The following is a 15,346-nucleotide window of genomic DNA, read 5'->3' on the forward strand; positions in this document are numbered from 1 at the left end:
CTAAAGAGCCCTTAAGAAAGGGGGAGCCCATTTTCACATACTGCGGGGATTGCCATTCCTGGGAAGGAGAGGTCTTGGAGTTTGGTCTCATTTTCTAACAAACAGAAGTATCCTCCTGATCTTTCTTCCCAATAAAAATCCCAATCAGTTTTCAGCAGGTGAGAGAGCTCTTGTTCCTACAGAGGCACGTTAGAAATTGAGTGTTGTCAGTGCAGAACTGGAGAATTTGACTCGCAGTGATAGTGAAGTTAGTAATTCCACAGGATGGTTTGGACATGCCCTTGCAATACCAGAAGTGTTTCCAGGTTAGAAATAAAATTGTCTAAAATTGAAGTTGTGTTAAATAGCAGATGGATGATCTTGGCAGTTGAAAAAAACCTTCCTTTAGCTGCTGTGCAGCTGAATGTGGAGTTAGTTACTGTAATGTGCATGAAAGTGGCTTGTCTGGAAGAACCGGTCTGACAACATAATCATCCTTTAAAAGAGAAACAGACAAGGTTTAACCTACATCATGCAGTCTTAAGATCAATTCTTAACAAGTCAATGATGAAGCAGATGATTTGAAGTAGATCTGAGGTGCATTGTATCTACTGACAGATTTCTCTTATGTAGGAAAAATATTAAATTGTATGTCAGAATATAAGAATCTGTTAGCTTGAAATGCTGTTCAGAGAAATTTTATGTGAGTTATTTTAAACCTGTCACCTAATAGCATCAATTAGAAGGGAGAAACCGAGTCAATGCTAATGCTAAAATGCAGGAGTGCGGCTGTCTGGTTACACTGTTCAAGCAGCTGAATCTTACATGTAGATCAAGAGGTATGCCTGGAATAAAACAGATGCCTGAGTCTTTGCTAACATGTTTTGTTTTTGCTATTCTCTTGTTTCAGTGGTGGATACAAATGACAGATTCCTGCGCAAAATAACAATTGGGCAGGCAAATACAGAGAGAGGATTTATCCGTCAGGTATGTAAAGACAGTTAAAATGTTCTGGACAGACTTCAGAGGCTGAGAGATGTTTCTGCAGTTCTTTCAGCATAATTCTTTGAATTGCAGTGCTAACATCTGTTAGTCTTGTGTAGTATTCTTGTAGTGAAACTGATTGTGTTAAGGAGTAACTGAGTCTGAAGTTTCAGAGCCTAGAAATTAATGCATATCACCCAATGTGTTGAAAGCACTTGACAAAAATGCATGTTAGGGGTTAGACATTGTTGTCCTATGAGTATAAAAGGTGCTCTTACATCCTCATAAGGTTAATCCGTATGATTTTCCTTACTTTTTTAAGTCACTGAAACTAATTAAGTAGTATCTATGCAGGGGCAAGTCATGTGTTGTTGGTCCCATTGATGAGGACTGGAAATGACTGTAAGCTTTTTGCTCAGTTTTCATTTCCTTCTCATGCATCTCAGCTTTGGGATCTAAACTGTAAGAACTTTGAGAATGTGCTTAATTTTAGTATGTGGGCTTAAAGTGATACTTCAGAAAACGAGTATGTGTGTGGAAAAGATAACCTACATTTCTGTATGAGAGCTTCTAGAAGTCAATTAAAGATAAATTGAAAGCCAGACTTTTCCAGCACTATTTGAACAAGTGTTTCTGGTGTTGTGAGGGTAAATCAGTTTCTGAAACAGTGCAGTGTGGAACAGGTGGAACAAAATCATTGTGATGATGTGGATATAATTTGATGAAGATATTGTAATCTAACATTCTGGATCATGAAAACCTTGAAGTTCTGACTGTTTTGAGGTGAATAGCTATTGCGGTAGAAATACTGCTTTCATTAGTTTTGGAAATTGTATCTTACTTTTTCTGTAGCACTTCAGGTCTCTTCTAGGCTTTGTGCCTAAATAAAGAGACCGAAAAGTAGTGCTGGTATTTTTGCGCAATTCAGCAGGTTAGTCCAGTCAAATTGAAGAGAAGAACTTAGAAAAGAAATCATAGAATTATAGAATGATTAGGGTAGGAAAGGACCTTAAAGGTCATCTAGTTCCACCACCACCACCACCTCCACCCCCGCCATGGGTGGGGACGCCTTCCACTAAAAGTGCTCATTTGTTTTGGTTTTGCACACACAGGGTAGAGACTTTTCTGTCTATAACTTACATAAAGCTCAATCTTGGCTAATACTCATTTCTGATAATGGGTTGGGACTACAGAATATTATACTTGGTACAAGATTCTTCAACACTTGAGATGTTTTCCTATGTTTAGATTTGTTTCAATGCGAGTGTTAGCTTTGAGCCAGGTTCTGCCAGCCTTATTGTGCAGCATTTTACCACCATAATTTTACTGCTTATTTAAATGTGGGTTGTTTTATTATAGAGTACTACTTCACATGTGGCTGTCAAATGTTGCTTCTATACTGAAGTTTTGGCTGAAATTACTTTGATGCTTTTGGTTTCGATATGTTGGACTTAGGCATACCCATTTGCCTTTTAACATGTACTTAGTGACTTGAGCTAACAGGAAAATTCATTTCAGAGCCTAGCCGGAGATCCAGAGAAAACAGGACTTCATAGTTAACAGATGCATTTTATAAATATTTGGAGTGATGTTCTAGCACTCTTAAAATCAATGACACCTGTGTAAAATGGCAGAGCACAGCAGGCACAAAAGTCTGCATTTTAATGAACAGGGATGCTGTGGTTTCTAAAGAGTATTACATGACTGATGCCCTTGATCCTGCAATTGAATCCATGTGGGTGGATCCTTTCATCAACAGAGAACAGACTTTACAGCTGAGCCTTCTATCATCACTTCAGAGGTGTATAAAGGTTATTAGAGTTAAAACAGCACCTGCTACCACAGTCTTTTGTGCCTGTTTTTTCAATTAAATATTATGTCACTCTTTGAGCATCTACCTGGGGTTGTTTTTCCTGTCCTTTTGGGTTTATATAGAAACAGTGATAATAAAAACCTTTTTTTTGGTCTCCTGATAAAGTTAGATAATATTCTAGTATGTGGGTTGGCCATAGATTTCTCAGGCTTATTTCCTGTTTTACATACGCTGCAATGATGTACCGGGGGCATTCGTAACTTCAGAAGAGATAGTAGCATCCATATCATCATAGCACCAGCAATGTTCACTGTGTACCCAGCTATTCTGTTACATATAGAACTACTTCCAGTGAATACAGAAAATCTGCATTGTAGTTTCAGCATTTCATTTGAATCCCTATGCTGAATATCTCAATTACAGGATTTTTTTTTGTCTTCTGTATATATCTCTCCCTTTCTGTGCCCAATGAAGAAAAGTGCTTCAGTGTCTTCAGAAGTTTTGACACATGCAGGTACATAGAGGTCAGCCTGAATATGGCTGCTCTGGGCTGTACCTGTCAAGCCAGAATGTAAAAGTAGAAATGTAAGTTAAAAAAGGACAGAAGCTGTTACAGTAGTAGGCAAATGGATAGGACTGGTAAGGTACATGTTGAACAGTTCTCTGTGTAGAAGCTTCTTAAAAACAGGCAAAGCCTTCAGTTTGAACAGATTGCTCTCATATTAGTCAGTATGGGGTACATCTAGTAGCAGTCTGACATAGAAACAGCCCTGAGGCTTTTTTGCATAGATAGCAGTTGGATGTCGATTACTAAGTTTTTGCATAGACTTTAACTGCTGGACATAGAGAGGTTACTAAAGAAGCTGCAGAAGAATGCAGCCTCAACATTGCATTCCTATCACATAGTGTATTAGGGATTTTGCCTTCTCTGTTTACATCTGTTAGCATGTGGCCTGGGCTTTACTAATAGTAAATCAGTACAAGTACTGCTAATGTATACTTGCAAGCTTTTAAGGAAAAGTAAGGACCACAGCTTATGTTGTTCTGAAATACAGCAGAGTATGGATGTATTTCTACAAGAGCAATAGGACTGATGCCACATGTAGTTCTTGGAGGTTTTTTTAACTTATGTATTTGGTCATTAAAAAAAAAGAGGTAGGAGGGCAAGATATATTTTACATTATCATAGGTCAAGCACAAGACCTAGCAGTATAAGCTCTAAATTTTGAGTTTATGTAGAAAATGAATGATCAAATGTAGCAAGAATGTCTTTGAAATCAGAGTAAAAAACTTTTGGCGAGCATTATAGAAAGAAAAAGGAAAAAACAAACAAACAAAAACCAGCACAATGCTGGGCTTATGCCAGTAATGCACAGAATACATCTGGTGATTTTTTTTTGCTACAGAAAAAAAAATTCTTGGTTCTTCATGGAGCTTCTGCTAAGGATAATGCGAGCCAAGGGGCTAAGCACTCTGCAAACTGGTCCCCAAGTAAATGGAGTGTAACAGAGAACATTAATGAAGGAATATAGACCAAGTGTTTAAAGTTACTGTAGTCTGAGCAATCTCAAAAGCTTCAGGTTACACTTTAGAACTCGTTTGAATTCCAGTGTGAAATCGGTCTTTCCTGAGATTATTCCTGATGATTCCCTGTGAGTATTTGACCTGACTTTGATTTGGTTCATGATTCTCACTTCTATTTTGCAGGCTCAGTTTGATATTGCTGTTGCAAGTGAAATTATGGCCATCCTGGCACTTACCACCAGCCTTCAAGATATGAAAGAGAGACTGGGGAAAATGGTAGTGGCTAATGACAAGAAAGGAGAACCGGTAACAGCAGAGGACTTGGTATGTTCAGTGCTGTAGAGACCTGTGAATAACCTCTGATGCTTTCTTTTTTTTTTTTTTTTTGCCGCTCGAACCATTAAAAAGACAGGTGCAGGCCAAGGATTTTGCTTTGAACAGCAGTCAGATATCAAAGAAAGATCTTCCGGGCCAAAACTTGCTTGCAATGAGAACAAGATGTAGAGCTCATTCTTCCAGCTCTGTGGTAACATCTGGTTCTGGGAGTCTCTGTTCTCCATAACGTACTTGGATAGTTTTTTGCAGTTCTTAAGGCAAACAAATTTGGTGCTAGAGGGAGTCAGAGTGTGGGCTATTTGAGGGAGCTGGTAATGTTTGCTACTGTACTTGTGAAGTGTGTTCAGATGTTACAATGATAGTTACCACATGAATGCTTATGCCACTAAATCAGAATGGAAACAAGCTATTCTTAATTCTTATATTGCTGATAGTGCTTGGGACAGGGTGTCCTGGGTTCAGCTGTAACAGTTATTTTTCTACTTCTTAGTAGCTAGTGCAGTGCTGTTGAAGGCCTAATGACACAGGGTTATCTCTTCATATCGTTAAGATTTTTCTTCCTTACCTTTATTAGTTGCTGTTTCCTCATTCCCTACTTCAGCTTCTGAAAGAAGTCAATATGCTCTTCCTTTATATCAAATTCTAGCCCTTATAGCCAGGCTATGAGTCAGTAAACAGGGGTTGGAAACTCACACATTTGTCTATAGCAGGTTCTGGTGGAGCCAGAAGCTACCAGTTAACTCTTGCAGTCCAGTTGTATGCCAGGAATAGGCTCACTGTGATTGGAAGTGGTTTATTGTAACATTACATTGCTTGAATTTTGAAGCCTAATTGCAAAATTAAATTCATATATTGCAGATTGACAGCACACTTTAAATACAATAAATTTGATAATGCTTTGCTTTTATGTTTGTTTTTTTTTGTCATCTAAGTATATCCATTTAGCAACTGTGATGTCTTGGAGACATGCTGTTGGCAGTGACTGCCTGTATCACACAGACTTTGTGTGTTTTTTCCTGTTTGTCCCTTTTATGTGGACACCTGCACAAACTTACTGCATGTTTAGAATAAGTAAAGGAACCAGTATCTTGGATTGTCAGCAAATCCACAAGCCAGGAATACCTTCACATGGCCTTAATGGATTCCAGTTTAATAAGGAAATGAAAACATAATATCTAGTTTGACTGGATTTAAGATTGAAATTAAGGGTACCAAAATCTCTAAGTACAGTCATCATTAAAATTCAAAGTAAATCAACTATTCCCAATTATGCAGGAGAAATGAAGAACTACATTTACTATTCTAGCTGTTGAAGTTTTGATTTTCCCTTTCAGTTGCATAACTATCTTGGCTAAATGGAGGGGAGTGGGGAATGAGTTACCTTGTAATGCATATGCAAAAACCTTAAAATCATTCAGTGTCAGAATTAAAGCTACATTTAAAATACATTATTTTAATCTTGATGCTACTTTTGCATGAAGGCAATTCAGCATATTAATATTGCAAAATATTTAACCTGTCTTTATCCACTTAATACTAATCAGTTTGCTAAATGAAAGCATTTACTTTTCTGTAGTTTGTTTCCGCTATAGTTGCTCTGTGGAAATACGATGTTAGGGCTGAGTTTATGAACTGTGCACAAAGAACTTTAAAATTTTTCCACTAAAATAAAAGTAGACCTCAGCAAAATAGTACTACTTAAGTTTTCTTTGGCCTTTATTTAAATGCACTTCCCGTGCTTAGTGCCTCAATCATTTTAGAGTGTCACTTGTGCAGATCATGTGTTCCTAGTTCTTCTTTAAAGCAGTGTTCTGTATCGTACAATAGAAGAACTGCCCAGAATAAAATATTCACCAGTGTTAAGGACATATGACCATCTGCAGCTAGGCTGCTGCATACTTTTTCTTCTGCAGGCCCCCTTCTTCGTACCATACACAGGGAAAACTTGGGTCCATGTCATGATTGTGAAGTGCAAAAACTCCTACCTCCTTTGTTGTGGGGTGTGTTGCAAATGAGGATGAGAACTCTGGGAAAAATAGGAAGGTGATTTCATGATTAAGGCAGAAAAATACCTTTCTAGAGAATTAACTTCTAATTCACAGAGATTATGTGTGATGCTGTGTCCATACAAACTGATTCTTACAGTACATGAGGCGTTATGCATTCTTCAACCTGGGTTGATACCCGGGAGCTAAACAGATGATATCTATAGAAAGAGTGAAACACCACCAAGAACTTAGAGCTAGGTCTTAGGCTGAGCATCCAGAACTGGTGAATACTTTTGAGTTTGATCCTTGTTGGTGCTGGTTTGTCTTCTGAAAGCAGGAACAATTGTTCATTTCTATGGGCTTGTTAATATTGGTGAAGAAGTTGGATGGCATAGTGTTGGGACTTAAGAAATGTCAGAAAAGGAAATTAGTATTGGGTTTTCTTGCTAAGATTTCTTTATCAATTTAAATACTGCCTACTTTGTACAGGTGGAGAGCTAATGAATAATTGTACTGGGCTTGTGAAAGTGGACTGTATAAAGCTGAATCCTCTGGAAACAATAACCAGAGATATATAATCAAAGACCACACTGTCATAATTCATATGTACAAAGAAGGTAAATTTCAATTCTATCTGGTGGCATTTCATCTCTGTTCCTGGTTTCTTCCTACAGGTGGTCAGTTTTTCTGAACAGCTTACAACTAAGCCTGCTGTTTCTAGACTGTAAACACTGTATCTACTCTTCCCCCTGCTCCTTGTGCTGCCTATGTTGTTACTATTCTTCTGCAAAAGTGCAGCTTTCACTCCTCTATTTGGACTTCACAAGTTGTATCTCTTTCTTGTATGTGTTAGAAAAGGATTCCTCTGGGATCCAGGATAAGAGATCTTTGCTTGTGGTCCAGGTGTCCAGACCCAGAGCTGGTCCATCCTGGTTCAGTACTGTAGATAACTGTAGTGGTTACACCTAGGCTGTAAGTACATGGCACATTGAGACTAATGCTTTCTGGGCAGGATGGGGCAAGGCAAGTGTTCACTAATGAGTATCTGTGAGCTGCAGTTTTTGTTCTCCCAGTGTTTATATCTCAGGCAGATCTTCAGATGTGGTAAGAGCTTTTATGTGAAACCATTCTCCTCCCACATGTTCATCCTTTTTTGAGTCAGGGTCAGAGAGGAGGTAAAGCTTTATAGCTCAGAAAGGAAAGACCTCAAGTCAACTGAACATGGGAAGCCCAACTTTTGAATGCTCTCAGTCCAAGACAGTTAAATCATTTTGAATTAAATTTTCATTTAAAAAAATCAAGTCTAAAAGATTGAATCTATCATAGCCACTTGACATGGAACATTTTAGCACAAAGAACTGCAATTGCATATAGTTCTAAGAAATTTGAAAGGCAGCTTTATCATGGGAAGTAGCACACAACCTGAATAATGTGTGGTAGTCAGTTTTACCTGTCACTTAAAAAAATTCTGGGGTTCATGTTCTATATATACTACCTGGACTGAAATTATGAAAGTTAAATGTTTGACAGTAATCTTAAGTTAGTTGGAATCTACATGAACCAAAGCCACTAAACCCTTCCCCGGGATTTATTTACAGATATACACACAGTATACTTCACAAAAACACAGTTGCTCTTAATTTTGACTTTATATGCAATATATTTATAATGATATAATAGTAAAAACCTAAAACACACATTAGCAGATATAAACCAGATGCAGAGGCAGGATAGGAGTAATAGAAAAAAAGATAAATTGAGTATTTCATGATTTGAGAAGACTCCTTCCACAAGAATAATGGATTAAATATCTGTCCTCTGTAATGGAACATACAGAAGTCTTTGACAAAATGTGGTGCTCATTGTATGGAGTTTTGAAGACTGAATTGCTTTTTGGCTTTTACAGTGTAGTAGAGTTTTGATGGACACATTTTTATGTGAAAATTAATAGGTATATGTGCCCTAGATCAGTATTTCAACAGCTATGAAAAATATTGAATGTCACTGTTTTTTTTAAGTAAGACTCCTTTTCAGCTTACTTTCTATGCCATACAGTTAGATTTCAGTAATTCCGGGACCAAAAGAAAATAGCTTCATATTTACTTTTATAAATGATCTATCAGCTGAATGAATATATTTTGTTCTCTGGTTCATCAGAAACATTGTGTGCATACTTTGCTTTAAACAAAAGTAGTTGCTGCCCTCCTCAGCCTACAGTTTAGGGTTTAGGTTTTTACAGAACCGATATTGCAGAAAAATATTATCATTTTGTTAGAGACAGTAGCTTCAAATGAAGGGAAGTTACAAGTACTTCATTATTTTTCTTAGAAAGAAAAGGGCTTTTCTCTGCCCTTCAGTCTTTGTAACCCCTTATTTATTTCACAGTAGTTACTCTCAATCATCTTCCTTGTCATCTAATGCTAGCTTTCATTTATGCTCTTGATAGACTTCAGAAACTGCTCCACTGGAAGTTGCTTTGAAAATATTTCAACTTTTTATCCAAGTCTGCCTTTTCTGTGTAATTTATTTTATGCTCTATGATCTTGGTGTCTTGGGGAGTGTATTTGCCCTGATGGCTATATGGAACGGGTATTATTTTCAGAAATACTTGGCATTAGTTCCAGGGGGGAACCCAGGAGAGTCGGTTGTCTGTATACATTTGATTTGGAGTCCTAGCTTCTTTCTCCTGACAACGAGTTATTGCAAAGCTAATGATTTCTTGGGCTCTCATATGCCTAATTGATGTGTAACTGTCTAAGGCTTTAATTCTTTTATAAAAAGTTTATCTACCTTCTCTGAATTGGAAATGGAAAGCTGATTCCTTAAACAGCTTTGAGAATCAGATCCAGGATTTTCAGTGAGCTGTGGGAATTGTTTACTAGCTGCTTGGAGGACTGGGGACATGAAGGAATGAAAACTTGATTCTGACAGCATCATGTCAGGTAGAAATGAAAACTTTATTGTCTGTTTAGCTTTTAAGGACTGTTGTTGACACCAAATCTGTTTAAGAACTATGAAAGGCAGATAGATACGATGTGTGCTAATTGGAGTCTTTCCATCTTTTTTCTTTGCTTTCAGCTTCAGATACAATGAGTTGTGTCCAGGATACATATCTAATGTGGATGAAGTTTCCCCAGAACATTGAAACACATGGGATTTGGGTTTTTTGCTTAACTGTTTTTTTTTAGATTAGTGAAGAACTATCAGAAAGCAAAGGAGACAGGATGTGAGCCATTGTTAGCTGTGGGGGGAGTGTCCTGATTTTATTTTAGTCTTTTTTCTAGTCAGCATGGCTTGGGTCCATACATAGGTGTTTACATGGTCACTTTAAATGAGCTGGTGGTCTTGTCCAGCATGAAGTAGAAAACAACCCCCTACATGGATGGCTACAGTTGGCATGAGTTAGGACTTCTCAGTCCATAGGCAGTTTTCCCAAGAAGAGCATTAGGACTGATCCATGGCTGTTCAGGTGGTTAACGTCACCATTGGCCAGCTGGAAGATCTGATGTAATTGTCCATTTGACTGTTCTTCTCCAGAAAGTTGAATAGCTATTACAATGGCTTTTAATGTGGTAAGACTGTAAACTATCTCAGTTTTCATGTGTCAGAAACGTTTGGCAGCTTTTTCTGTTTTAGCATAAGGATGAACAATTTTTGCTATATGATGGTGGAAAACCTGAGATACAGGAAGAAAATGTAAAATTAACTAACTTTTTCCGTCAGATATTTCTGTTACCTGTAACCTCCTGACTAGTGTGTGCAGATGGTTCTGCTTTTCATGAGACAGATGTTGAACAGTTTAACTAGCTGTTATATTTTGTGTTGCTCACAACTAGTGATGAGCATTATTTCCTTCAGCTGGGGGGTGGGAGCAGAAGAATGGTGCTTCTGGTCTGAGAAGTTCTTTCTCAGTTGGCTGCTGAATCAATCAAACAGGAGGAAAAGAAAAGGCTTATGGATGTATTCAATAAGTATATTGCACACTGTGGGGCTTTTTTCTCTTTTTTTATGAATAAAAATTTGCACTGTGATCAATGGGAAAAGGACTATTTTTATTTTTTTTTAATATAAATTAGTAGGATTAAAAACTAGCCTTTACTGGATAAATTGCTAGGATTTAGATTTGTTGCAAGCTGAGATTGTTCTATTTACTGTTCTCTTTTGTAAGTGCTTCAGATCTGGAAATCAATTAAATAGGTTTTATAAAACAAATTGTTATATTGAACAGATTTAAAATTTAATATCCTAAGAAATATGCCCACTTTAGAAAGACTTTTACAAATTACTGAAATACAGGAAATCAAAGGCAATAGCAGTGGCAGTTATTTTTGCATGGTCCTAAAAAGAAAAGTAATGCATGAATAAAATATTGAAGTTACATTTTATTCCAGTAGCAGAAAATTTTGGGGGATACTGGTTAAATGAAGCATTATGAAACACTGTTGAGATTTGCTCTGCAGCTTTAAGTTCTTTATCTAAAATAATTAGTTTATAATCTTACCAATTAAAACAATCTTCAGCTCTTAAGGAGCCTGTGGGAGTGAAAAGCATCAATTATTTAATTTCACTTTTTAATGCATTTTTCCTTTTACTTGTATTTAGGGAATAAATGCATTAGTTTAATTTTTATCTGAGACCAGATATTATGCTTCATTTTCTTCTGAAGTCTGTGTTCAGATGTGATACTTAGAAAGGGGAAACTAGAATTTGTATAAAATACTGCTCTTATACAATCACTCTGTACTTTTATGTGTCTTACCTGTCTGACATTAGAATTTTCACACAGAGTTTGGTTGTTCAAATTTGGGGTTAGTTGGCAGGTGCCATGTTGAGAATTATACAGGTGCTTTTTTCATGCCTGTTCTTTATTTCAAAGTTACTGTTTAGCTCTGAATAAGCTACTTGTATAATGGAGCTGTGGTTTTCAATCTTCATTTTGAACAGTTCGCAACAGCTAGTATTTTTATTTGGGTTTAATGTTCTTTTCAGTACAACAGTGTATTAAATTAAATTTTTGTTCTCTAGCAAGTCTACGAGACAGTACTGCATTCATTTTCTATTGATGATTGATCTATTTCAAAACAAAACATTTCAAAATCAAAGCATTTTAGGAATAAACTGGAATATATATTTGTGGTTTCTAGATAGCACTCTACATATAGTCTGATACTGATGCGCACACTGTAGGGATTTTTTTCTAAAACTGGCATTGAATTTTGGTGTAGGGAGACGTTATTTTAAATTCAGTCAGTGTGAAATTTATACTTAATGTCGAGTAAAATTTTTAGGGAGAAGTAATACAACAATTTGCTCAGCTCCTATTTTCCTTTCATTATCACAGTATGGCACCTCTGACTTCTAATCTTGTGATGTATTCATTATCTACCCCTAGTCAACTCTGTGGCTGCTTTCATCTTGTGTCTATTATGTATATATTTGTATAAGTCTTGAAAAATACCCCTTCTGGTTGTTGCTAGCTATTGAGTCATGCTGTTGATTCTGTCATGAAGGAAAAAATATGTACTTTCCTTAGGCATTTTTAGCAAATTATTGCCTTCTTGCTTTCTCAGGACTAAACGGCCTTTGATTCCTCTTCATCTTGTGTTCCCATGATCACCCTTATGCTGATCTCTTAATAATTCTGTTTCTGGTCTGTCCATGAAATAGGAAGAATATTTACCTACTGCCTTTTTAAGTATATTCAGAACAAAATAATTACTATTTCTGGCACACTGTGTAGACAGAGTATGTTAGAAGTCTTGAGGTAATGTCTGAATAAATTCTTTGTGCAGCATTGTAGCCCTGCTTATCCGTTATGGTCTATGAAAAAAGTTTATTTTTCTCCTTTGAGCAGTAAGGTCTTTTCCCTGTTTTAACTGTAAGCTTAAGTGTAACTTGGGAATGTTGCACCTTAGAATTGACTTCCTTAAAATGTGGACTCTCTTGTTTTTTAGGGAGTAACAGGTGCTTTGGCAGTTCTGATGAAAGATGCAATTAAACCCACACTAATGCAGACATTAGAGGTGAGTATGGTTTATGATACCTCCCCTCCTCCAGCTTTCAAGTTCCATATGAGCTAGTCATGCTTCTCTCCAGTGACTGTGCTTAATTTTCAAGGTTCAAGCCACTGTCTTGCTATAGTTTCTTCAGGGACTAAATGAAGCTTTATTGACCTGTGAGAGGAATATTTTACACATACCCTAGTGAGCTTTCTTCCAGCAGCTCAGAGAACGCAGGACTAGTACAACCTAACATTGTGTCTAGGCAGTCTAGTATTGCCTTTCCAATAGTAATTTGAATGATGAACAGTGTTCATGGGGAGAGGGAGGAAGCAAAATGGGGAAATGATAAAGCTGTTTTGAAAATAAATGCATTTGGAGAAAAAACATAATGTATATGATTGAAAGTTTGACCATCAAAATTACATAGCTGGAATAATTCACAACAATTCCTGATATTGTGAAAAGCTGAATAATGTAGAAACACATCAGTGCAATCCTGGGTTGGTTAAAGTTTTCTACATCATGTCAAGGTGGCAACTACCTTTTTACTTTTATGTTTGGATGGGAACAACTTCCTACTCTCAGGGAATATTAGAAAAATAGAACTTGTCTGTGTTATTTTACTGTAGCCATCTTAATTATTTTCTCCTGCAAAGAATATCTGTTCTTTCCTGTGGCAGTAAGAAGAATGTATGTGTGTGTCAGAGCTTAATATACCATCTAATAGCAGCAGAAACTGGAGGTCACATAGCGTCAAGAATGTCACAGCTTTAACTGTGTTAAATCACCACTTGGATAACATTGTGTGCAGTAAGCATCAGTGACAAGGTAGTTTTGATTCTTAGTGTTTAGTCTGGGTCACTCTATTTGCACTTTCTATATCTGTTAGAAAAAAATGTGTTTTTGTGGTAGTGTTCTAAAAGACAATTGTAAGTGTCAGAAGAGTTTCATTTGATCAATAGGCATTTGGTCTGGGACTTGCATGCTTTCTTTTTTTTTTTTTGCACTGCATTTCTTTGTATTCACATTTCTGTGTGATTAAATTCCCATCTTTTATGTGGTATTTTCTAGTTTAATCTATGCTATGGCTGAAATATTTTCCAAGTTTCATCAAACACTGTTGCTTGCTAGAAGGAGCCCGACCGCAGAACCCGAGGATATTTTTCCAAAAAATTCTTACAAAGTTATTTTTAAAAAAAGCAAACTAAAGCAGCTGAGAAGACTGCTTCATGCGCTACTCCTGCCATTTGAGACTCGAAGGCAAACTTTTGTCACCCTTTGAGTACCTCTTGGTTTGCAGGCTGTCACCTGCCAAGAACAGAAAACTCCATTTCCAAGATTGTGCTTTGCTTTGGCTGATGTATGTCTCTTGGACTGCGTCATTGTTCTTGTGTGGAGATGCAATGGCCTACTCTGTTAACTGCCCATGCTGCTGTTGCTGTTCGTGAGCCTCAAGCTTGTGTCATGTCCCATTTTGTGAATAAACACATTTCATTGTTATTAATTATTCATGTAAATATCTTTAAGAGGTGCTAATTTTAATAGCTTATTTTTTTTTCAAAAGAGAAACAAGGAAGCTATTTTGCCCTGAACATTTGTATGCAGCATAGTGATCCACCTGTGAGTTTAGAGCCCTCCAGCATGATAGATTTTAAGGCAAACTAATCCTACTGTACACTGATGTGGTGGATGTAATAATGTCTCGTCTGCTGTAGGGAATGACATATTTCTGATGAGTGTCTTTCTTCTCACAAACCAGAAATGAGGAGACCTGAAATCTAAAATGCACTTGAAATAATCCTAATAAGTATCATCCACAAGAAGTATCTTGTAAATTTCCAAAGAGGCTACCAGTAATAATTGGACAACTTAATCCTAATCCTTTCAGTGAGAACAAGTTCGCCATACAAACATAAAGCAACATCTCCATGATTTGACAACAGTGACATTAGAAATGATCCTACAGCACACAGGTGGTGGAGGAGCAGAATAATACGATTATAGAGAACAGAAGCAGCTAAGACTGCAACTGGGCACATCCTGCAACTAGGGATGAAACTGTTCACCAAAGCAGGTCTTCCGGATCACTTTGGTATTGAGAAGGGGCAAAAAGACTTCCAGAGGAGGTGGAGCAGATCTTCTGGATTACTTCCAGCTGATACTGACAATTTGGCATAATTTGTAAGTGATAGTGTCTGTGAGTAGCGGCAGCTGAGATACCCATTGCAGAGATAGCTGCTGTCCTCTGTGATCAGGCCAAGAGCCTGGGAATTGTGTTAAGCTGTGGAGATCTGAGGACTTGCTTCTAAGGGCTTGTGAAAGGGGAGAACACTGATCTACTCATTAGATTTGCGCCAGCTTTACATGGGCATCTGTGTGCACTGTAAAAGAGGTTCACAAGGTCAGAAATCAAAAATGACCAAATGCCAGTCCTGCATGGAACTGAACTGGCAAGTTGTGACAGTGCTTTTCTTCATATGTGAATTGATGTGTGTGTTTTAATTTGCTGTTTTTCAAAGAGATTTCTTGGTGGGTTGATTTCCATCACAAATCTGCTACTCTGTCACCAGAAATGCTGCCTCAAGGCGTAATGTGATTGACAGTACTTTATATGCAGGAGTGACACTAAAATCTCAAGATGGGAAACATGGTGCACTCCACCTTCAATAACTGCAGGCTTCAGTAGAACTTATATCCAGTGCTGTAAAATTGAGATGACT

General features: G+C 37.3%; 1 protein-coding gene across 6 annotated transcripts in view; it reads left to right on the forward strand.

Annotated features, from left to right (window-relative positions):
- Positions 1–15,346, forward strand: part of MTHFD1L (methylenetetrahydrofolate dehydrogenase (NADP+ dependent) 1 like) — a 153,281-nt gene that overhangs the window by 43,192 nt on the left and 94,743 nt on the right. For 5 of the 6 annotated variants that reach the window (XM_062641747.1, XM_062641740.1, XM_062641742.1 and 2 more), the window contains 3 exons: positions 890–966; positions 4,484–4,624; positions 12,579–12,647. In XM_062641747.1, the coding sequence (XP_062497731.1) occupies positions 890–966; positions 4,484–4,624; positions 12,579–12,647 (287 nt within the window). Of the gene's footprint in view, positions 1–889; positions 967–4,483; positions 4,625–4,772; positions 4,827–12,578; positions 12,648–15,346 lie in introns of those variants that run through there. The other variant, XM_062641744.1, reaches the window with a different exon arrangement.

This window comes from Pezoporus occidentalis, unplaced genomic scaffold, assembly GCF_034315485.1.
Source record: "Pezoporus occidentalis ecotype Australia unplaced genomic scaffold, CSIRO_AGI_Poc_V1 ctg7, whole genome shotgun sequence".
Classification (NCBI taxonomy): Eukaryota; Metazoa; Chordata; class Aves; order Psittaciformes; family Psittacidae; genus Pezoporus; species Pezoporus occidentalis.